The 23857-nt window shown below is 34.9% G+C and overlaps 1 protein-coding gene across 1 annotated transcript in view; it reads right to left on the reverse strand.

Moving 5' to 3' along the window:
* LOC110442399 (SCO-spondin-like) overlaps positions 1 to 23624 on the reverse strand; it is a gene marked incomplete at its 3' end in the record, with an annotated part of 50741 nt that extends 27117 nt beyond the window's left edge. The window contains exons 1-17 of the mRNA XM_021485993.1: positions 23383 to 23624; positions 18402 to 18562; positions 14355 to 14397; positions 11169 to 11230; positions 10843 to 10947; positions 10003 to 10158; positions 7812 to 8023; positions 7595 to 7709; positions 5911 to 6072; positions 5267 to 5343; positions 4986 to 5099; positions 3672 to 3828; positions 3125 to 3371; positions 2660 to 2801; positions 1949 to 2281; positions 943 to 1101; positions 384 to 627 (exon numbers count right to left, since the gene is read on the reverse strand). Coding sequence (XP_021341668.1) covers positions 384 to 627; positions 943 to 1101; positions 1949 to 2281; positions 2660 to 2801; positions 3125 to 3371; positions 3672 to 3828; positions 4986 to 5099; positions 5267 to 5343; positions 5911 to 6072; positions 7595 to 7709; positions 7812 to 8023; positions 10003 to 10158; positions 10843 to 10947; positions 11169 to 11230; positions 14355 to 14397; positions 18402 to 18562; positions 23383 to 23483 — 2590 coding nt within the window. The remainder of the gene's footprint in view (positions 1 to 383; positions 628 to 942; positions 1102 to 1948; positions 2282 to 2659; positions 2802 to 3124; positions 3372 to 3671; positions 3829 to 4985; positions 5100 to 5266; positions 5344 to 5910; positions 6073 to 7594; positions 7710 to 7811; positions 8024 to 10002; positions 10159 to 10842; positions 10948 to 11168; positions 11231 to 14354; positions 14398 to 18401; positions 18563 to 23382) is intronic.
* Between the last annotated feature and the right edge of the window lie 233 nt (positions 23625 to 23857).

Below are 23857 nucleotides of genomic sequence, written 5' to 3' on the forward strand. Positions count from 1 at the left end.
TAATCACCGTTGAACTCTAATCAGCGATTAACTCCATTCAACAGTTATTATGTACATGTACTAGTACTGAAACGAAACAAAAAAAAAACAGTATTGACAGTTTTAAAGTCATTGCAATTATGTGTAACATATATTGATGAATATACCGATCGGATATTAAATACGTATACAATGTACATAATATCACACATTCCTTCCAGAATGTTTTTTCGCACAATAGGGAGATCGTTTGTCAAATTGCCAATCTGTGAGCACTACGTGCGGAGGATGTGCGGATGGTTTGCACACGGCTCGTTTGGAGCGTTGTGCGATCGCACAACTGTAGTTATTGGCAAGTATAGTGTACTGTCGCGTGTGAAAGGGAATGGGGCAGGTGTACTTACTGCATCTCGTTTTCCATTCCGCGGCCTCTGTCCAGTCTGAAATGTAATTGGTGCCAATATTTGCACATTCCATTGCCATGGCGGCTGTTATGTCACAAAACACTTTGTCACGGCCTTCGATGGTACTAGAAATGTAGTCATCATAACACTTTGATATATAAAACTTCACCTCGATTCGTCCCAAACACACAGCAAACACCTGATGGCTGCTTAGGAGTTCACAGAGTTTAGTCGCCTCCTCTGCCTATAATAAAATAGGTAACCAATATAGGTAAACTTTGTGTAGGCGTTGCTTTGCAGTGATTGGTAGTGGTAGTTGTAATTTAAATAAAATATAAATATAAAAACTTAATGATTTTTCGTATTGATGCTGCGTATGACATCTCTCTAAAATGTTTGATAGCTTAAATATAACGGTATGAACTATGCAGAAATATTGACATACGGATGATATATTCAAATACATTTTATCACCAAAAGTAACCCAAAGTTTAGTTACTAATACCGATTTGAATTACAAGCACATTTGTCAAAAAATATACTTCTGTTTGTCACTTACCACTGCAGCAGTCTGATACGATCGACTGTATCGTTTTGGAGAGTCAACACTGTCACTGTAGCCATGCGCAAACAGATGAGGCTCAGTCGAAGGGTAGTCATTCCTTGCCATATAATCATCTTTCCTGTTATCGTTGTAGGTACCAAATAACCCTCGGACCTGAAACAACAATCAATTACATCTAGTAAACCACTTAGTCTGTAACAATTGTGGACTAAATCTAAGATATACAGACTAACTGATACCCTCATATAATCCAATAACATAACATTGGTAAACGGATGACCCTCCTGATTGTAACATACTATTTGCGGTTGATTTTATATAATTGTCCTTTGTGTTGCGTTTATTGTTGATATTAAAAGTTATTAAGGCTGCTCTCCTTCCATCATATACAATTTACAATACACGATGATAACAATGTGTAGCTGCTTAAGGGACACTCAAATTATAGTTTATTAAAATTAAATTCGGTATTTACTGATCTCTAGTTAGTAAACAATTGTGAAAGAAAAGATGATTTTTTTTAACCAATTACCCTCATAAATCTTTATGAAATTGCAACGAAGAACACGCAAAACAATTCAGTTAGAACATTGTTCATTTGTTTGTCTTAAATTCTAAATGACCGGTCAATAAAACAGGCCTATTCAATATCAAACGGGAAAATTAGTATCTATATCGTTGTCTGCTTATGACGTGCTTTAAGGGCAGGAGGCTAACAGTACTAAGTGATGTTTAAGTGATTCATCAAAACGAGCCTTCTAGATCTTGTGTCTCTAAAGACTATCAAATGACATGCATCTAAATATTGTTTCGTTATGTTAATAATATATCTGTATCGCATTAACGACCCGCGTCTGCGTTGGGAGATCCTTAAAATGTACTTATGTTTTTTTTTTGGGGGGGGGGGGTTGTTTGTTAAATACATATATATTTATTACTTATATCTACACAGCTTGGTGTATTTCTATTTTTGAATTTCAGTTTAAAGAAAAAAACATACCTTATGCATATAAAACCGATCAAGTGTTAAATATACCGCTCGTGATCGGTCATACAGAAGCTGGAATCCAAATCCTTTCACCATAATGTATAAGTTCGTGGCCTGTTTGATGTAAACATCTTGAGAATGAAAATAATAAAAACTATTTCCATGAATTGTTTCACCGTCGATTAATACTTCACTCCCTCTCAGTGTGATATGCGTGCTTTTGTATTTGATGTGAACGGCTATGAGACAGTTTCGGTCGTAAGACGAATCTATAACAGGGCAGTTGTCAAAGGACATGTCTACCACAAGGTCAGATCGGGTGTCAACTTCGGCGTCGTCAGTGCGCTTTAAAATCAAATGAACATGACATAAGTGTACGGAAGGAAAATGTTCGTACTATAGAGTTAGTAATAAATATTCGTTTCCATAACATAAAACAGACAATAATATAAGAGCAGATAATGGTGTAACAAAGACGTTAAAGTAATCGGTTAATGGCACATGGCTTTGAAACATTAACTACGATTAGGACAGTTTTTATTGTCAATCAATCTAAACGATACAAAAACAATTATCCGAGTGCAATTACAGTCTATTTTATTACATTCAGTTTGCATACTGGCATTACCAAATGTTGAAAGTTATACCGAAATCCGCATTCCTAACCTTAAAAAATATATATGCGGTAATTTGAAGACTATATGTTCATGTAAAAGGACTAACCTCAACAAAAGTATATTTTGCAACGTTTGGATCCAAGTCGTATTCTTGTCCATCAAATGTTTTGACATGCGACAATCCTATTATCCTAGCTGTACTGGAACATCTCTCCTCCGTACATATCCATACACCTTTGTCACATTCGCTTCAAACAAAAAATGTATTAATTCATTAATCACATTTTTACCGGTGAACAATTAAGTTTTACCGTAAAAATAAAGTAGTTGTTTTCGTATGTGGCACAGAATGTTGTGACTTTTCACACTATACCGACAAATTCGAGAGTACTGTTACGTGAAATAAATGGCGATGGGTACTATCAAATGCGATTAAAGACAAATTCTCGTATTTACTATAAAGTAAAACGTAACAGAAAGCTGTTCTTGGCTTTTTTATGAATATAGTGCATAAGGGGAAAATGCATTATATTTACATCATCATTAGTAAATAAACTGATTGTTTACGTACCATTCATTGCAATCCCTTTTTATAACGTCCCCCGGTGCATAGTACTCCTTGTTGTAGTGACATTTGCATTGGTCTGGTGCCACACATTTGCCATCCTGTAAGATAGTGCCTCCGGGACATTCGCAACCAGAAAGACATGGTCCTTTGGTTGAACAACTTTCTGACAAATCAGCAAATACGTTCGAGCATGACCGTGGACAAGGCGAGCTGCATTCGTTGTACACAAGACCGTTGGGACATGAGGGAGCTGAAGATGAAATGATGAAAAATGCGTGTAATTCCTGGATCTACATTTACTACATGTACGCTTAGTTATATTCCTTCCCTATAGCCATACTTTTTAACGACTTGTTGTAGTTGGCTTGCAGTAAATAACAATTTAGAAAATGAAGCAATTATAAAATGTAATATGTATTTATAAAAGCAAATGTAATATTTAATTAAAGTAAAAATGTGTGTTTTAAACACATTCCAGACAAAACTGCTGTTGCCGTATTTTATGCATAATAAGGGACGCATAGCTGTTGACTTTTCCCCGTTTACTCACCGCATACGTCCCTGCTTCTCCATGAGACGATTATGTCTACCTGGGCACATTCATGGGCGAATGCACCTACATGATAGCATCGCACGTGTTCCTTTTGATCTGTATCTGCTTTACAGTACTCATTTACACACATCTGGTACCAACTCAAATAGCTAATCTGCAATGTATAAAATAGTAAGGTATTTTATAATGTTTTATTTTCAAGTGATTCTTTTTTTCGTGATATCCTAGGTCATGGCAATGGTTTAAATTATTTAAATATTGTAATATTATAACAATCAGAATCCTAGTTATTTCCAAAACATACCGATGTAAAACTCAATTCTTCAGTTTATAGACTTCTGATTAATGTGTTCAGTTCAATTCCTACAACATGCTCAATAACATAGCAGAACTGAAATACAGATGTTTGCACATATTGTCGTTATTTTTATGTTTGTTCGTAGCTTGATTTTGGTTATTTGAATATCAATAATCATTTCTGAATCGTTGAGACTGCGGTGGATGTTCATCAAACAATAAGTAAAGTTTCAAAATAAAAACGTATAGTATTGCCGATCGCTAAAGTAAAAACATGATTAAATTGACAGAATCAAAAATAACTTACCAGGGTCATCCATATGTAATTTAGTAGACAAAACTATATTTCATGTATTTTACAGGCCTCACCAGTTTCTTTCCTAGTAATAAGTTTGTAAGTAACAATAGCATGTGGTCAAGAAAACATCTCGATGACCAAGTCAGAAAGCATTATTTGAATGATAGCATAGCATGCTGCCTAGCAGAAGAACTTAAGCATCGTTTTTACAGAGACGCTCTGGGTTAAATGTCCCGATCGGACATAAAAATAGATATAGAGCCCCTACCTACGTTTACTCCGGGTACTCGGATTTTGTCTCACATTAAGACCCCCTGTGCGGCGCTACTTTCCGAGCCGACAAGGGTGATTTATATATATGCTGACAGTATTGTTTCATTGTTGTTGTAAGATAAAGTCAAGTGAATAAAACATCAGTGAAACTAATCAATTATAAGGAGTATTCGATACGTGACAGGAGTGTGACAGGAGTGTGTTGGAAGGTAAGGGCCTATGGATGGAACTACTTAAACGTATTTATCATTAGTTGGTGGCATCTTATCAATCTTCGTTTGATTATGTTTTCCAACATTGAATATGTGTCTCCAGAACACAATGTAAATAATTTCAATGGTAGTCCCTAGCCGACGAAAGCGGTCTTTAGCAAAACGTATACTATGTTTATAAACATCAAAATCTCTAGGAAATCCATGAATATTTTGGTAAAAATTACTTACCTTAGCCCTGCAATCTCTAAAGAGTCCAGTTCGGAGTATACCACAGGCTTCCATTGCTTCTGATTTCATGGATAGGTCGTGGCAATAGTCGACGATTGGTCCCGTTGGTGAACACTAAAACATACATAAGTTAAAGCTCTTCAAATAGTACAACGCTATTCCAATAACTCTTCGCGGCTAAACAAAATATGGTCACAACTACTTTGAAGTTCAAATATACTTAGCGATATATAGAAGAGTTTTATTACGGAAGAAACAATTTTAAGGTAAAGTATACTTACCGAGCTATCTGTTCTCCAGGAATTACCAAAATTAGATGGATTTGTTGTTAGCTCACCGGATTTTGTTCTTAAATCATCTGTTGAGAAACAAATCAGTATTTAATTATAATATTTATTCGCAAGGCGTTAATCGGATTCACGTTGCATCACCTTCCGAAGGAGATGTAAGATACTGCAAAGCATACTTTTACAGTTATCGGAACGCAATTGGTTTTATATCTATTTGCATAGAGCTTCCGAAAAGAAAAACGTTTGAATATCTTTAGCAGTTTTCTGATATCAAATATTTATCATATGAACATATATGTGCACAATGAAACAAAAAGTATGAAAACGCTAGTTTATCGTAATCTAATATCAAAACAAACTGATCGCTAATATAACTGAATCATCAGAGAATACTAGTTGTAGTATAGACTAACTTAGTATGAAAACATGGGTTCGAATGTCAGTTATGTTTATCTTAACAAGGAATTACGGTACAATTAAGATAATGAATCACACAAGTTAATAATATATGCTTACATTTAAGTCTATGAAAAAAGGAAAGATCAGGCAAGAACCTATTGGCCTTCACGGATAAACAGATGTATTAGATGAAACAGAATCATCGACGAATAAATATATATATGAAAGAACATTACCTTTAAAGTCTTCGTTGAAATTTCCACAAAGCCCACTTGTTGTTCCGTGGATACTGTCGTCAAGTGTCAGATAGCATGTGGAAAAGTAGTCTACCTTCAGTCTCAGGTTGTCGTTTGATGTTGTGATCATAATCCAGTCGCCTTTCTTCAGAATAGTGTATGCTTAAAAAAAATGACTATGTGTTATCAAATGCTTTTCTTAAATACATTTTACATGTCGTTTTTGGTGTTGAGGTAGTGGATGATGTAGGTACATGTAAGTGTTGTCAAAGTTTCAATTTCTTGAGTTTGTTTTCTATCCGCCTCTTCCGTAGCATTACCTATTTGCTATGTGAAAGTTATGCATCATTGACTCAATATTCAAATCTCACTTATTCATGCAAAATTCAAACCATGGTAACCGTAATTGAAAATGTATATAGATATTTTCATACCGGCATCCAGGAAATATTCAAATGTGATATTTCAATACAAAATCATGAATTTCCATAGAATTGGGGCTATAAAGGCCTAAACAATACATAGTTGTTCGGATTTCTTTTTTTTTTGGAAGAACGACAAAATAGATTCATACGGTTCATCTTGGCCAATTAAGTTATAAAATAAAAAGCTTTAAATACATATCTATATAAACTTTATATATTTTACACAAATTATGAAACAATTTTTTTATAACTTATATTAATCAGTCTTGTTAGCGCTCCGGGGGTTCTTATTGTGGGAGAAAACCCACGTGGTCTGGCAGGTTACCCCATACCTTTCCACGTCCGATCGGGGACTCGAACCCCGGCCCCCTTAGTGAAAGGTAAGTGCGCTATCCACTGCACCACCCGACCACCCATAAATCAATACATATTATATATCCATGCTTAGTTAACGGTTAAACAAGTTAAGTAAGGACACTTCTCTTGTTATATTCATCAGGACGACTCGGCTTTGGACTGAATTATAAATTACTGTACCGTATTATCTATTTATTATTCGCCGATTTTACGTGATTGCGTTGAAAAATATCTTTCTTAGCTATCTGATAAAGCGAGTTATTTGACAAAATGTTTCACAGAAACAGTCAAACGGCGGCTATGTGATATTTTCAAATCCCAAATTGGATATATCCTCAATAATAAACAGATTAATATAATGCATAAGTTCTCTTTTTTTTCAATGGTCTGACTATTAGTACTGTAAAAAAAAATCGCCCGTGTGAAGTAATTAACGGAATACTAGGAGTGGTCACAGATGTTTACACCAGAAACAAATCAATGAAGCTATTGGATTATAAAGTAAATATAACGTTAAAAAATAGACCTAACTTGTACAGTTGTACAGCTCTATTAAAGGTTCGATTATTAACATTGTTACATATCCAAATAAGTACAAGTGAGAACTATATGTACCTGAAGTTGGAAGTGAACCTGGTACTCAAAGCGTATTATAGTTTTTGTATGTATCAAATAAACCGCGAGCAATCTACTGGGGAGGGAGATACATGTAAACGAACTGTATTTTCTAAAAATGATATTTTAAATGTGAGGGCAATATAACTGAACGGGCAATACACAAGAAAAAATTACGATATTTTAATTAGAAATCTGGTGTTAGAGGTTCGTATGAATGATTATATTAGAATGTAAAAAATAACATTGAATTTAAAAAACGATCATATGTATCATCTTTTACTTACTATTTCCCGCAGTGCTTTTGGCATCAGTAGAGACTGTAACAAGTTGACCGTCTACGTAAACTTCTCCATTCTTCACTGATAATTTTTCACCAGACGCTACAAAAATTGTAACTTCCTGCAAAAAAGAAGTGACACCGTTGATTAATCAAAATTAATAATTAATAATTAATCAAAGACGTAAAGTAAACAAACAGTGCAAATGCCAAACAAAACTTACTTTTCTACAGGTTTCGAAGATATCGCAGTCGACAGGTTCAATATCCACTTGCCATTTGCCTTGACTGTCAGCAGCAAGAGTATATTTGCACCTTCCTTGAAACTGATATTCGCGACCATCGAATGTTCTGAAGTAGCTGCTCCCACAGTTCAAACAAGTTCTGAAGCCAACATCTTTTACTTGATCCACAACTCCCTCTCCGCCATAAACAACTGAAAATATTGCTACAGCTTAAGTATTTCAAATCGAAATATTTTATGATTTTAACCGGTTGCGACTTCGTAAATGCATCTCAAAAACTACTTTTCTCCTTTGAATAAAACCTATTCACATAAATAATGACGCTATAACAAGAATCCATTTTACTGAATTCTGCTACGAAAATAAGATAAAGAAGTTCAATGTAAATAGTTAAGGTTCTTTGTCAGGGTCTAAAACAATACCACATTGACATAAGTTAAGCGCCGATTTACAACTACACACTTGGTGTTATACTCTTCTGAAGCTAGTCGTAGTCATAAGAAAGCAAGTAAGGTACATACTTTCAAGTGAAGGATAGTATTACATGACATAGATCATACTATATCGCCCATAACAAACGTCGATATACATACAATCTTACAACATATTCTGGCGGTCACATCATGATTAATTTACCTAAGTTTTTGAGTTCGCTTAGCCTTCAAATAATGTCTATGCAAAGCCGTTTGTTCGACATGTATGACTTCAATATGTTAAATCTGTCAGCTATTAACATAACGAGTCCGTTCCCCAACAACAACTGTCAAACGCAACAATATGAAATCCGAGATGCCGCATACCGATTAATTTTGTAAAGAAATATATGCTGATTCATAGAGTCTTCGTCATCCTGCGCTTCTGCGCAAAAAGAATAATAGAGCTTGTGATAACGTCTTTGTTGTACTGTCAGTATCGGACATAGCTTGAACACGTGTTACAACCTACGTACATAAATGACAATACTTCCGTTAAATCTTTTTCATTGAATTACAACAAAAGAGGATGGCAACATGTGTCCATCTTCAACAAAAATTGCAGACAGAGCATTTGGAAGAGTCCACCGTTATAAAAGAAATGTAATTAAATGTGATCAATATGATCTGATAGGATTATGAACACGGTCCACTGTTCTGAATATATACAGTGGTATCCTATGCGTGATGTTAATCTTTTCTATAAGACGTCACATTTGCAACGGAACATATATGTACAGTACTGCATATGGCGTTTGTCTTGGGGTTTTCATGCAGTTTTTATCATCAGGGTAACAAAATGCAAACTATAAGTTTTTGAGGAAAACCATGATAAATGATACAGAGTCTATTTGGAATAAAAATTGATATTACTCAATCCTTGCAATTAAATGCTAACAGGAAATCCTGATTTACAGTATATAGCGTAAATTTGGCAACAGAATCCGAAGGAAACAACAGCTGATCTAGCACAATTTATGATATTTGTGTGTTTACTCGATTCAGCAAAATAATTGACAATTCATAGAACATGTAAAATATAGTGATATCTTTTTTCTATAAGGTACATTTGAAGGGTGTTTTCCCCTCTGAAATAGGAGATAGCTACGAAAATCTAAAAATATCTCCTTCAAACACATTAAGTATTGCACAAGTCATACCGCATTTGTAAAATACATATATGTTTTAAAAGTAGCCAAATCAAACTGTATACTATGGAGACATGCCTGTTTACCCACGTTGCTGTGAAATGACGTATTTGGGCCTGTTTGTAGTCAATATTTTATATAAAGGTATCTCTGTCGGATTTGTTGTGCTAACATTTTTGTACTGATCAAATTTAATGTACATGAACATTATCTGTAGTTCTCGAGTATCTCAAAAACAACCAAACATTTGTTTGATATATGTATAAATGACACAGAAACACAAGTGACTAAGAGACACAATTTTATGACTACGAACTCACAACATCTGGCACGAAATCGCCTAGCACAGGAATACAGTACACCACCTCACTGTTTTGTTAGAGCGCGGAACAAAGCAAGAGTAAACAACGCATGAAAACTGTCTTTCTTCATCCCCGTGTTTCGAAGTCAATTATTCAATGAATAAAAATACAAGGTAGCACTACCTGGTGAAATTATGTGTGTCTAACATATATATATAATTTATAATATAAAGTTGTCTAGACGTACCAGCACAGTCTTCACATTTGCCTCCAGTTGCTCCCCAGCCAGCACCGCCACCCTTACAACAGTCGTCCTCGTAGCTGAGTTTATTCTCAAACCCATCTGCCTTCTCACCATGGCAGTACGGACTAGCGTAACAGTACTGTTTGACCGCATCAACATCTAATATCAAAGAACAAATCAGTATTATTCAATAATATATTTGAATTTATAAATGGGTTATGTTATTATAATATTTATGATGAAATTATCTTATGTCATAGATTATTTCCTTCATGAAAATTGATTGGCATTATTTTAACCACTAAAACAAATTAAAACGAAATGGAAATTAAAACCCTATTGTTAAAAAGGTTAACATTCAATTGCTGACGTCATCAAACGTACGTCGCCACAACTGCAGCGTTGGATAACACAAAATGTTTTATCTTCTTTAGATAACGACCTGTTCTTCGGAAATTATATGATGTGCAAGTACATCCATCCTTCCATTCTATTATTTAGTCTGGAAACATTAATATTGATTCCTTACATGATTGACAACTCATTTCAGGATCATTAAAAATTGTTTATCTTGCTTTTCAGTTGGTGTAAACATTGTCTTTCATTGACTTGTGGGAGAAGTTCAGTATTTACATAAAAATAAATTATCTATATTGTGTCGGCATTGACGCTCTGACATTAAAGGGAAAACATTGGATATCATTTTATCTCGAATTGTGGTTTACAACTGTCATTACGTGACTGCAATCTTTCACATAATGAGAAATATTTGACAAATGAAACAAGTCCACTTATAAATAAACGGTTTACATGGGTGATAAAGAGTTTGTGAACTAAACTTACCTAGTTCGATTTCATCACAGAATGTCCCAGCGTAACCTGAATCACATGTACACACGTGTGGTGCAGTACACTGGCCGTTATTGGAACAGGGAGGCTCACAAATTGCTTTACAAAAAACAAAACGTATTTGTGTTAGCTTTCCACTTACATGTGAAAATCTCCGAATTTGGGGCCAAAGGTAATTATTGTATGGATCATAGTTCGAACGCATAAAATCGCTGTGTGTATTGTTATCACATATGTAACCTTGTGATCGGGGCCAATGTAACGCTTTAATTTTGAACTGTGTCTAACATTCAATATAGTATCACGTGTTCGACACTCACCTGTTAGACAATCTGGTCCCGTCCAACCGGCGCAGCATCCAGGCGCTTTAGTTGAGTACGATCTATTATCAAAATTATACATAAAATTGTATCAGTATAGCAATATTAAACAAAATACAGATTAAAATGTAACTATATTGACGATTAACGCATTGCATAATACTAATCAGTAACAATGTTGATAAAAAATGTAATTTATTTTATCTGCAGATAGATATGAATATATGATATAATAATATTCATTGTGCTTAACTTATTACTCTATTATTATTCACACCCGTCTTTTTTTTAAACGCTACTAAGACAAGATGGAATTTACCTTTCTGAGTGTTTTCTGTGTGGGCGTTCAGACATTTGTTTTCTGTTCTGTTGTTATCATTGGTCTGTTCTGTAAAGGTATGTTTTGTGAGGGTGTCACGTGAGTTTAGTTATCAGCGTAAAGTTAAATGTGATAACGTGGATAGGTGACTACATGTGCTTGAGGAAGGGGAATGAGAAGAAAAGGATTAACTAGTATAAAACGAATGTGTGATAATGTGGATACGTGATCACATGGGCATGAGGAAGGGGAATGGGAAGGAAGGGATCAACTAGTGTAAAACGAATGTGTGATAATGTGGATAGGTGACTACATGTGCATGGGGAAGGGGAAAGGGAAGGAAGGGATTTACTAGTATAAAACGAATGTGTGATAATGTGGATACGTAATCACATGGGCATGAGGGAGGGGAATGGGAAGGAAGGGATTAACTAGTATAAAACGAATGTGTGATAATGTGAATACGTGATCACATGGGCATGAGTAAGGGGAATGGGAAGGAAGGGATTGACTAGTATAAAACACATGTGTGATAATGTGGATACGTGATCACATGGGCATGGGGAATGGGAATGGGAAGGAAGGGATTAACTAGTATAAAACGAATGTGTGATAATGTGGATAGGTGATCACAGGGGCATGAGGAAGGAGAATGGGAAGGAAGGGATTAACTAGTATAAAACAATTGCGTGATAATGTGGATAGGTGACTACATGTGCATGGTGAATGGATTAAATTGAAGGAGAAGGGGAAGGACGGAATCAGCTAGTGTAAAGTAAACTATATAACGATAAACATGTTTAAATGTCCATGTGACGGTTAAAATATAAATAAAACAAATTATATATATATATATATACGTTGAGAACATTTGTGTTTAGGCACAAGTGAAATATTTACAACCTAAACACTAATATAAGTACGGGATCTCCTAGGATTAAACGTCTGAGGACGTTTTTGAGCAAACATCAATGCCTCTGCATGGTTCAATAGTTACACCTATTCACTAATGGGAACAAATTGCATGGGTATAAAAAAAAAAAAAAAAAATGATCGATTAGTGCATCAAATTGGTAAAATGACAAAAATTGTAAAAGTCGATGTTAGAATGTGTTAAAGACTGTTGCAAAATACCTTATCACCCCTTGAATAAAGAATATTTATTTTGCAAACCAACTACAATGTAATAGTCCTGATGTATTTTACTGCAAATTGTAAGTGGGGACAAATGAGGGTCCCCTGCAGAATTGTGGGTTTCCTTCTGTCTTCTGATAATGGGGCATTGAAGAGACCCAAATTGTTTTGCAATTGTGTCATTATCTTTCCTAGGCATCAGTTTTCAAAACACCCAGCTGTTGCGAGGACGATCAATCGATTTTTTGAAAACCCTACAGTGGTTGGCAGACTTGGTATGTTTGTGTATGTTGTTTGAAGACGACACTCGCAGTCTGTAGGAGTTATCGCCCATAGCACATGCGTTTATATTACGACATGACGTGATATAGAAAAATCGTAACTAGGTAGTCAGCAAACGAAACCCTCTTTTTCTCTGTAGAAAATTAATAAAGAGTTATTCGGTCGTATCTGGTAAAAAAATATATGCCGTGTTAATTAAAATAATAGCAGCAGGTATAAGATTTCGAGAGATATATCACGTAGACACTCACAGCACTATGCATATTAACAAATTACAAACTATTGGTGTGTGCTACGGAAATATATTTTAATAAAGGTTATGGTACAAATAAACTGTACAGACACAAGCAATAGTGATTTACATCATTATATACAGCAGTACTTAATATATGCCCCAACCTGGCTACCCAAAGCCATGGGCGCAGGTACCACTAATCCCTTATCTCCGAAAGAGTCCCGCGTAGTACTATATACGCTCGGGCTTCTATTCAATTTTACCGAGGATAAGGTCCAATCACCCTCGCAACGTTTCTGAAAGATGGCATTTGCCCTGCTAGACCTATTTATTTCTTAAAGTGTATCACAGTTCGCGGCATTGATGGTTAGTGCTATGCGCATCTTACACTCTGCTACTAAACAAATACTAAATATCTGAATGTTTCCAAAGCGGCGCAAATATGTAAACAACACAACTGAGCGCGCACTCACGATAACAATGCCTCGGGCTATAACTACAAATAGCTATGATTTTGGACAAAGGTTCGAAGTATAACTTTAAATATTGTTTACTTTTGACGCCGATTGTTGGAAGAAGGTTACAAGACTTATGCATAAACCGCTACGAAATATGCCTGCAATGGCAAGTGTAGGCGAAGACTACCACGAGAGCTGCTACGCACTGCCACAGAATCGCCTGGCGCACAAAATCATTTCGGTCACTTTACACACAATCTGTATGTACATTGTACTGTTGCGATGTATAAATGACGAATAATATAATGTATATCCGGCCTATTGAATACCTTTTTCATCTTTTACGTGAATACATAATTGTACCTTGCAGGGATATCTTTTCTTTTTTTCCAGTTTAAATATCAATATATTCTATAACTCTGCAATCATATGAATCTCTCGTTTTTGCAATTTTTATTATCGATACATATATCGATATAATGTTATATCATTTGATGGTGTTGCTTCGTTTAAAACATCACTACAGTCAAAGTTTGATACAACTGATCGGCCATAATCCTCTTAAATTCAATGTCGTCCCATTTCAATAAAATGTATATAAACGAATGTGTCACCGCGTTTAAACATTGCATTCTGATAGCCATATCATTTTCCATATAATCTACATACACGGTATGGCAGTCTGTGCATGATATTGAGTCACGTACTAACATTGTTATATTATTCACTAAAATGTGTCATATAATGATACCACTTACCTTGAAAATATACACATTTTGTTGGTATACTTTGGATCTTTGTCTGTGAAAGAGAAAAGAAATGCCAATCATGATTCTATGTGTGTATGGCATGTATAAAGAGGTATGCAGAAGTGTACACATATGTGTTTACTTTCAATATTAATCTATAGGCAAAGGTCAAAAGACTTTTCGAAAATGGGCATTGCTTCAAATATGTTTTTGCTAGGTTTTGGATACAACAGAAATTCCCATTTATGCAATCTCGACATACAGCCAAAATGTTCAGGGTAACAGTTTTGCCATTGCGTTTTTTATGTACAACAAATGAAGCACTTTGACCCGTACATTTTATATTGTCGTCTGCAAAACGGACACGAGTTATTCCATATATTAAAATTACGACTATAAGATCAAGTATTCAATATGGACATGTATTTAAAGTGCCCATTCAATAGCAGAAATTCTTTGTAGGGGTCGATCTACAATTTCAATTTTTTCGAAACGCTACAACGAACTCGAATCGAAAGAAAACAGCCGCCGGAGAAGCAAACTCAAATTTTAAATATCACGGAATGATCGTAAATGAATAAGATGAATGAAGTAAAAATTAATTCCGCAATGAAACACCAGTCAAATTATCTTAGAGTACTGTGAAACAGTTTAATGCTGTATGGTGATAAACGCACAGTTGTCAGGGAAAGTAGTGTAATGTAAGTAGTGATCCGAGTACAAAGGCGATCTTGGTACGGTTCTCGTCTAGCATGGACAGTAAATGGGAACTGAAGAAACAATATATTTTCCCGATGAAACAAAAGCTGTTTTAGGGACAGATAAAAAAATAGAATTTTGGGGGAAAACAGCAAGCAATCACTCCCAAGTTCTCTTGGAAAGCATTCAAATCCTGACCCCCAGTGTAAGTCGTCAGCAATATGGGGATGTATATGCTATGCTAGAGTGGACACAGTAGGATCAGTAGTTGGAAACATCAATTCAGAGAAATACGTAAACATTTTGGAAGAAAACGTATGGCCTGCAATCGCTAAACTTTTCCAAATACACGTTGGATTTTCCATGATTACCATGCCAACCCCACCGTCAGTATAATATGGATTGGGAGCACAGAAATAATGTCCCTAAAATATCGTGGCTAGCTCATAGTCCCGATTTCAACACAATTGAAAATATTTTATTAGTCATCAAAACCCGTCTCAAAAGGAGGAGAGTAGAGATTAAATCATGAGAAGAGGTAACTGCTGCAGTGTTTGACATTTGATAATTGTTCACCAGAACGTACATTAGACCTTTATATCACAACTTTTCAGAGCGAATACGGCTAGTCCTGAAGGAAAATGGATCCAATACAAAGCACTTAAAAATCAAAGTCAATGGATTTTTTTTCATAATATTTTTGAAAATTCCTCACGTTCACTACTGTCATTACAAAAGGCGACATTCAATTTGGGGAAATCTTTTGACATCTGGCTGAAGGAAACGGTATATACAGTTCCGCTCTCGTTACTCGTATACTCTACTTAAAACCTTACCAATATTACTGTTACACTGCCGATGCATGTTTAACCTTGTTTAACCTAGCTTATTTCAAAACCAATTACGAGGTGCGCGGAGACGGTGCCATCAAAATTGTAGAGAGACAATTCGTCTTAAAAGCTCTTTAATAATGCTGTCAGGTGATGGATGATAAGACAACCCAAAACATGTAACACATTGTTAAAGTGAAACTGAGTTAACATTTACCCTGTTCCTTTGACCGACTGTATTGTATGGTAAAAGAACTATAGAGACGAAATGTCTTCATATAATTTTACAGATTACTTCACCAACTCGCACTCGGTTGCTATGACGTCTTAACATTAACATTATATACCACTGACCCCGTCTGGAAGATGACTGGTCAAACAATGTTAAACAAATATACCGGATAAACACATTGTTTTAATAGTTTGAACTAAGAGCTGGCTTTTGATCAGATAATAAGATTTTTTATTAATATTTAAATATTAAAAAAAAAAAATATAGATTAAATCTTAATATCGAACTGTTTATTATGTGCGAATAAAGGCAACTTCAACCTTAACCTGTCAACTGAACGCAGGTTATTGCTTAATATCCAATATATGCTATCGATAACCTCAGTTCCTCTCTTGCAATAACATATAATAATAACAACATGTTCATCACTGAAAACGTGCGTTTAAATGTTTTTCGTGTAACATTTAACAAAATATTCAAAGTTGCATGTCTTAATAATAGTTCACTTGATTATGTTGATACGCGTCGGTAAGGTTAAGTTGAAAGAACAAATAATGATACCATATTTTAAGCATCTTTTCCATTTTACCTGCGTAAAATGTCTGACTTGCAACGAAAATGATATATATTTTTTTGTATTGATAAATAATGTGAAAGTGTTATTATTGTATAGACGTGGAAGAACGTTTTGTTTAACAGCATGCAAGACTGTCATGCTATCGTAATATCAGATGTCTTTTTTGTATGTCAGAAATTCCCTTTCATGATTATGAAAATGATTAAGTAACAGTTAGAGACTAACTACAACTAGAAGAAGAATATTTTTGAAATTCATGACTGCGTTGATTTACGATCATAGATTTCCATTTCATATATTGTGAACGTGCCAATTCATCAATGCGTTTATCAGTAAAAAAAAAATGGTGAAGCGCTAACATTTGAGTCCGCTAAAATAAACACTTTACAGTATATTGAAACTCTCATTCAAACTTCCATAAAGAAGTACTCTGCATTCACATCTACACAACTTATACTTAGACATGCAGTTAAACAATTACGAACTTCATGTTCTTAAAACATACTCCTCCGATATCAAATAAATATCACTTATTTAAAAAATACATAGAATTGTTTCATTAATATATACAAATAACTTTTTGTTTCAAGGAGTCTGGTAATCCTTCTATACTTTACAATGTTTAAAGAAAAGGAGGTTTTGAAATAACCTTCGATCAAATTCAACCTGAGCTGTTCTTACGTTATAAAGGATAGCAACTGACCTATCATTTGAACAGGATAACACGTGTGGCCACCACTTATTTATGCGCAAGGGTATTTACTGGTTCCCTGTTGACTTCTATACATATTTTACGAGTATTATAAATGATCGATCTATCAACAGCTATTGTTAGTTAAGGCGTGCCAAGTTTTTTGTGGTGGAGGAAAGCCGGAGTTCCCGGAAAACAACCACCGACCTACGGTCAGTATCTGACGACTGCCCCACGTAGGCCTCGAACCCGCGATCCAGTGAGGACTAGTGGTAGCAGTAAGTCAGACGCCTTAACCACTTGGCAACCGTGGTCCCTGGTGAATATGTCGGCAAATTCTGTCATATGGATGAAATATATATAGTATTGCACCTTTTTAAGTAAAACGACGCAGATACTATTACGTCAAAAAAGCGCGAGAATTATTAGCGTAAAATCTGACGCCTGGTTATAATGACGTTACGATCGACAACAAGGCACTGCAGTGAAAATGTAAAAAAAAATAACACTACAAGCCGTGTATATCTCCGCTATTTTTTTACCATCGCATAGTATACTCATTTTTCACAATTACATGTCAACTTGACTTTATATAGAGATCTAGACGACACAAATGTATACGCAATATTTTTGGCTTAAGATGTTTATCAAAGATATAGAGATTATACTCATTTTAATTCAAATATCTTTCAATCATTTGCATTTAACGAAATGCAGATACATCTAAATGTATGAAAAATAGTTTTAAATGAATAAAATCTTTATTCTTATGAATAAAACTTATCTAAATATAACGGGGACTTATAATGTAATTTGTATTATATGAGAATCTTAATTCTCTATAAGGTATCTCATGAATTAGTAGAGATGTCTGAATAAGTTCAAAAGAGATATCTTGAAGTAAATTATATATATTTTGCAGAATTCAGTAAGACCATGATTTCTTTGTATTTCAGTCAAAGTTCTCAAAAGACCACATCAATAGGAACTAACACCCCAGCGATAAAGTCGAATTTACAACACTTACCCATTAATATATTAACTCGATCGTCATACTCCTCTTTGGTTGGGAAGCTTTCTTTCATCATCAGCGTGAATGGGTTATCTGTGAGCACTAGGTCCAGATAGTCTTTGCATGGAGCTTCTGTTTGATTTGTTCTTGTCACGTCGATCATACAGACGTTTTCACTGCAAATGAAACAATGCTGCTTGTGAATCAGAGTGTTCATCCTCTAATTTGTGACGTAATACGAGGTTATAAAACATGACTTTTATATACAGAAATATATATATATATAGAATATCCGCTGCACCAATTGCATGGCTAATGACCCGACAACTATTGCAGGCCTTCGTAGTTCATCACTCATCATAGGTCGCGAGTGTCCAACGTCGCCAGGGAGCTTTCTATTCCACTTTGGTATTTCAATAATCAAAAAACTATTTTGAAACGCAAAGGTCTTAAAACTATATTCCGTGTTATATATTTCTAAAGTGGGGCCTTTGCAGAATCGGGTTTTTTTTCTTCGTTGTATCTAAACATTAAAATGATATTTACCAGACCTTCATTATGTCGTCCTTATTTAAACCTGGCTGTTGCAAGGGCGTAAAAACTCGATTGTGTTTAATATACTCACAGTTTTCTTAAGTTCTAAAATGATGTAAGTACAGTGTACTACATTGATGTAAGTACAGTGTACTACATTGATGTAAGTACAGTGTACTACATTGATGTAGGTACAGTGTACTACATTGATGTAAGTACAGTGTACTACATTGATGTAAGTACAGTGTACTACATTGATGTAAGTACAGTGTACTACATTGATGTAAGTACAGTGTACTACATTGATGTAAGTACAGTGTACTACATTGATGTAAGTACAGTGTACTACATTGATGTAAGTACAGTGTACTACATTGATGTAAGTACAGTGTACTACATTGATGTAAGTACAGTGTACTACATTGATGTAAGTACAGTGTACTACATTGATGTAAGTACAGTGTACTACATTGATGTAAGTACAGTGTACTACATTGATGTAAGTACAGTGTACTACATTGATGCGACGACAATAATCTATTAACATCTGTGTAATGGATCGCTTTCTCAGTGCAATGTGGTTTTTCCCTATATACAGTTACCTCCCCTCAACTTCCATTTTGATATGACGGTAAAACAATTGGGGCATGACACATCCGATGACCAAGTAGCTCAATAATACATCAGACTGAAGTCCAGGGTTCGAATCCTAGTCTAGCCCGACTGAATTGTTACTCTCAAAGCACTATTGTTGCGTATATGTTGTTTGTTTCACCTTTATATTTCTTCATAGAAGTCCCGTAAGGTATGGTTTCTTTTCAGAAATTATTTAATCAAAACAGTTTCCATCACTGAGTTACATTTTTCGCAGTGGTGCGATGATCCTTAACTACTAGAATGCCGTATTACTACCATGTGACTTAAAGTTTACTTAATCGATCATATTTAAATCAGTTTGTACTGTAGCGCAGCAGCTGTTCGGAACGAAACTAACCGGGTGTGTCTGAATTTATCGATCTACTTAATAGATTTAGATTGTGAACTGACAAAGGGATATTTTCCTCTACAAGATATTTGAAAACTAATTCTCGGTTTTTTTGTTACCTGTCTCCGCAGTACAGCTTATATAGTATAGAAAACCCATGGTATGACACACATACGCCGTTGTACTAGCTTTGATGTTGTATTTGTTACTTTACGTTACGTTTAATTCAACACCTAATTGTTCCCTCCCATGTGTGTATGTGAGCAGAGTAAGATAAAAATTACTACCTGTCAGTATCAAACAATATAGACTGATAGCTGATTATTCCAATATGTTTTATTTTATGGCTCAAATCTGATCGACATCCGTCAGCATAGCTTAAGGCATTGCTAAGTGTATCGGTTATCGGGGATATCATTGACATCAAGTCTGATAATATGGTTTATTTGATTGAGTAAAGTCTAAGATCGGTATTAAAATAGACATGTCAGCTTTAATATGGTGTTGACATTGCCAATCTAGAGTGAATTCGGTTTTATACACAAAACTTGGCATTCTGTCTAACTTCTTATCGTAAATGTATGAAGTCCATGTTCTTAATATCTATTAGAAAAATCAAAAATTTGAAAACGTTTATACATAAAACGATATAATAAAATGAAATTTCAGTCTAGGTTTAAATGTACCTGTTCCTCCTAGTATAGTGACATTGTTTCATATTACTTCTACTTGCATCAGCGGTTCATCACGCGCCTACAACCATTTGAGGGGAACGAATGAAGTTTACATCTGAGAAAACAGTTGACATATAAGATGTTTTCTAAAATTTCAAAGTCTAGAAATAGATCAGACATTTGCAATGGAAATAAAAGATAGGATAATAAACTCCAAACAATAGTCAACATAGCAACTGGAACGCTGAACGTTTTGCTTCATTCACTATATTACGGATGTTGGATTTGGGTAGCACCTTCTTAATTGTCCGTCTCGAACACATTGTACAAACAAACGCAACACGGTTGCGGAATTCGTCGAGTGAAGCAGTAAAATGTCGGCATGGTCAAATAACATTTTCACTAAATAGATATGTCTTGAAAATAACATTTTGATAAATTCAGACATGATTCGATTAATGTTTTATTTTTATTTTGTCCCATGTTTATAATGTTATCTAACATTTTATGTATGTTTTTTATGTCTTAACTGCGAATATTTATATATATGCGCACTTTCAGATAAGTACAATTAATGAAAACCAATATTATATTAATCGTTTTCCGTTAAATAAAAACCAACATTCACATATATTTCATGTTAAATGACAAACAATTTCTGAAATGAAGTGTTTACTTAAACGACGTTTTATGTCATATTTTCTGCAGTTGAACAGCGAATTGACAGCTTTGCATGCGGTGAATAGACAACACTGTTCTGTATGATTGATATAACATCACACTTTTATCATAATCAGAGAATTATGTATTTAACGTCCAAAAACAGTATTGAGTATTTATCTTTGTAATTATGTACAGTGGAGATATTAAATGATTAATCGACACGTAACTGTTATGTCATTTACATATATATTAAATAGGAGTTTATTTAATTGTCTTCAACGAAGGACTCCCCATTCCAAAATAAAAGAATAAATGTGTGTGCGAAAAGGTCATACAATGAAAATGGGTGCAATGCCCCTTTTTCACAGCATCGATCGAGCAGCAATGATTATGCGCTTATTATTTTCGGTAGTTACGAAATAATACTGCGCTGCAAATATAACGGAATATTATTTATTCACATAACGTCGGTCTCGTGCAGTCAATTACCTAAAGCAATAATATCCTATACCGTACATTCCTCACATTTAAGTGTATGTTACTCCATTATATTATATTTAAACTTATGACGTATTTAATCAAAAACCATGATGCTTCAAGGCATCATGGAAACGACCTTTAAATTCACTAAAGCAAACGGGAGAAAGGACCCGGTGACATGACACAACCTGGCTAAACAAAGTTTAAGTAACCGATAAAATAAGCGATCAGGAATTGTCTACCAGAAAGCGGTTGTTAAGCAAACAGGAAATTTATTTCTCACATGGAAACGATTAGTTTAACCTAATTTGCGACAGTATAATTATAATAAACGAACGCAAATCGCACAGCATAGCAAGTTTACTCCTATTTTAAGTGAATTTCGTCAACAAACTTACTTTATCAAATATTACACAATGCAATAACCGATTTATCAAAATGAAGTGTTTGAGAACAATGTCTTACCTACTGACCTAAATACAAAGCTAATAATGTGTGTGTACATTTTATCTCACTCAAAGCTGGACCACCAGCTGCTGTCAACACGCTTACATCTAACATAAACTTCCACTCCGTATGAAACGTAGCCAACTTGCCTGCCGATAAATATGACTAACGCACGAGATCAATGGTACGATCCGCGTTTAGACGTGGAGTAACAATGCCCGTGTAACTATGTACTAATAGCCGGTGTACAGATGTGCCTCTTAAACACTTATTTAGCACGATTAACATGCATGAATCTAATGTGGAGACTTTTCTTTTCAGTAGTAGAAGAAAAATACAACAGATAAAACTAATTAGGCATGAGATGGTAAATTTATAAAACAAACACGATCCACTTCTGCATAACTGTTTATATTACTAAATCAGTTCCGCCTCGAGAGGCTATTAATTCTTAAAATTGTATGGTAAAATATTTAAATGGCGCATAATAACCAATGTTTTGTATATGTCGTTATGAGAAAAAAATGTGTTGAATTAATCGGTTAAAATCGGTTAAAACATTCAATCTAGTTTGCTAAGTCCTATTTCATTGTCCATTTGTGGGCAACCATAAACAAAGTTATTAATGTTTTGCATGAGGTAATTATCAAGCTTCGTTAGTCGTTGAACAATGTATCTTGTCTAGTAATTCTTTCTGTAGACAGGGGATGAGGTACGTGAAATTAATCAATTCCCAAAATCATAATAGAATTATTGAATTCGGAAGAAAATAATGCTTCGTAAATTATAATTTTGATAATCGACTTAGCAGTAGAACCAATTAGAGACTGAATCCGATAGCTCGGAACTAGAGAGTGACTTGAATTTTAGGTGTTTATCTGTATTTTACCGACAAGATATTGCATCATCTTGAAAATAAAAGCGGTGTTTTACTCATGTAAAACATTACACTGGTATTGTACCGCAAACCGACCATTCAAAGAGCGGCATTATATTTATAAATACAAGTGGTATGTAAATACGGTGCTATTTTTTTAGAAATTAAAATCTGGCTCCAGTCTGATAACATTTAAATCAAATAAATATTAAATTTATATTAATTATAGCTGGGTATAACTTATTTCAAATAGCATGAACATGTAAAAAGTCCTTCCTTTATAGATACTCTGTCTCACACTATGACATAGGATTATATATAAAGGGCGCCACTTACTCGCCGTAGGTGTAACCCTGCGCGGCATTCCATAGGCCCGTTGTTCCTAGAAAGAGTATCCATGTCACAAACCCGGGGAAGAAATGGAAGTTCTTTGCCATGGTCCCGAATAGGGCTGGTAAGATATAAAAACGTGCTTCCTTAGCCACCTCTTTCTATTACAGGTCGTGTTGGGATCCGAAACCTAACGTAAAAAATATACAAATATCTCTTTCCCTCTCTCGTCAAGGAGCGTCTGTCGCTGTCACGGTAATGGCTATCCTCTGGTTTTATACCGGCTTTTTACGTAAGCAATCCTATTGAGCAGTCTGTTTGCTTAATGCATTCGATATTTCTTATTTAGTTTGCGGGCCTCCCTTCGCCATTTGGCTCAAATCTGATTGGTTAGATGATATTTGTTATTGGGAAATTGACCGACGAGGCATATGAAATTTGCTGGCTATGGACTTAAAATGAGCTGCTTTGTTATCCCTTC

Source organism: Mizuhopecten yessoensis, unplaced genomic scaffold (genome assembly GCF_002113885.1).
Source record: "Mizuhopecten yessoensis strain PY_sf001 unplaced genomic scaffold, ASM211388v2 scaffold716259, whole genome shotgun sequence".
NCBI classification, from domain to species: domain Eukaryota; kingdom Metazoa; phylum Mollusca; class Bivalvia; order Pectinida; family Pectinidae; genus Mizuhopecten; species Mizuhopecten yessoensis.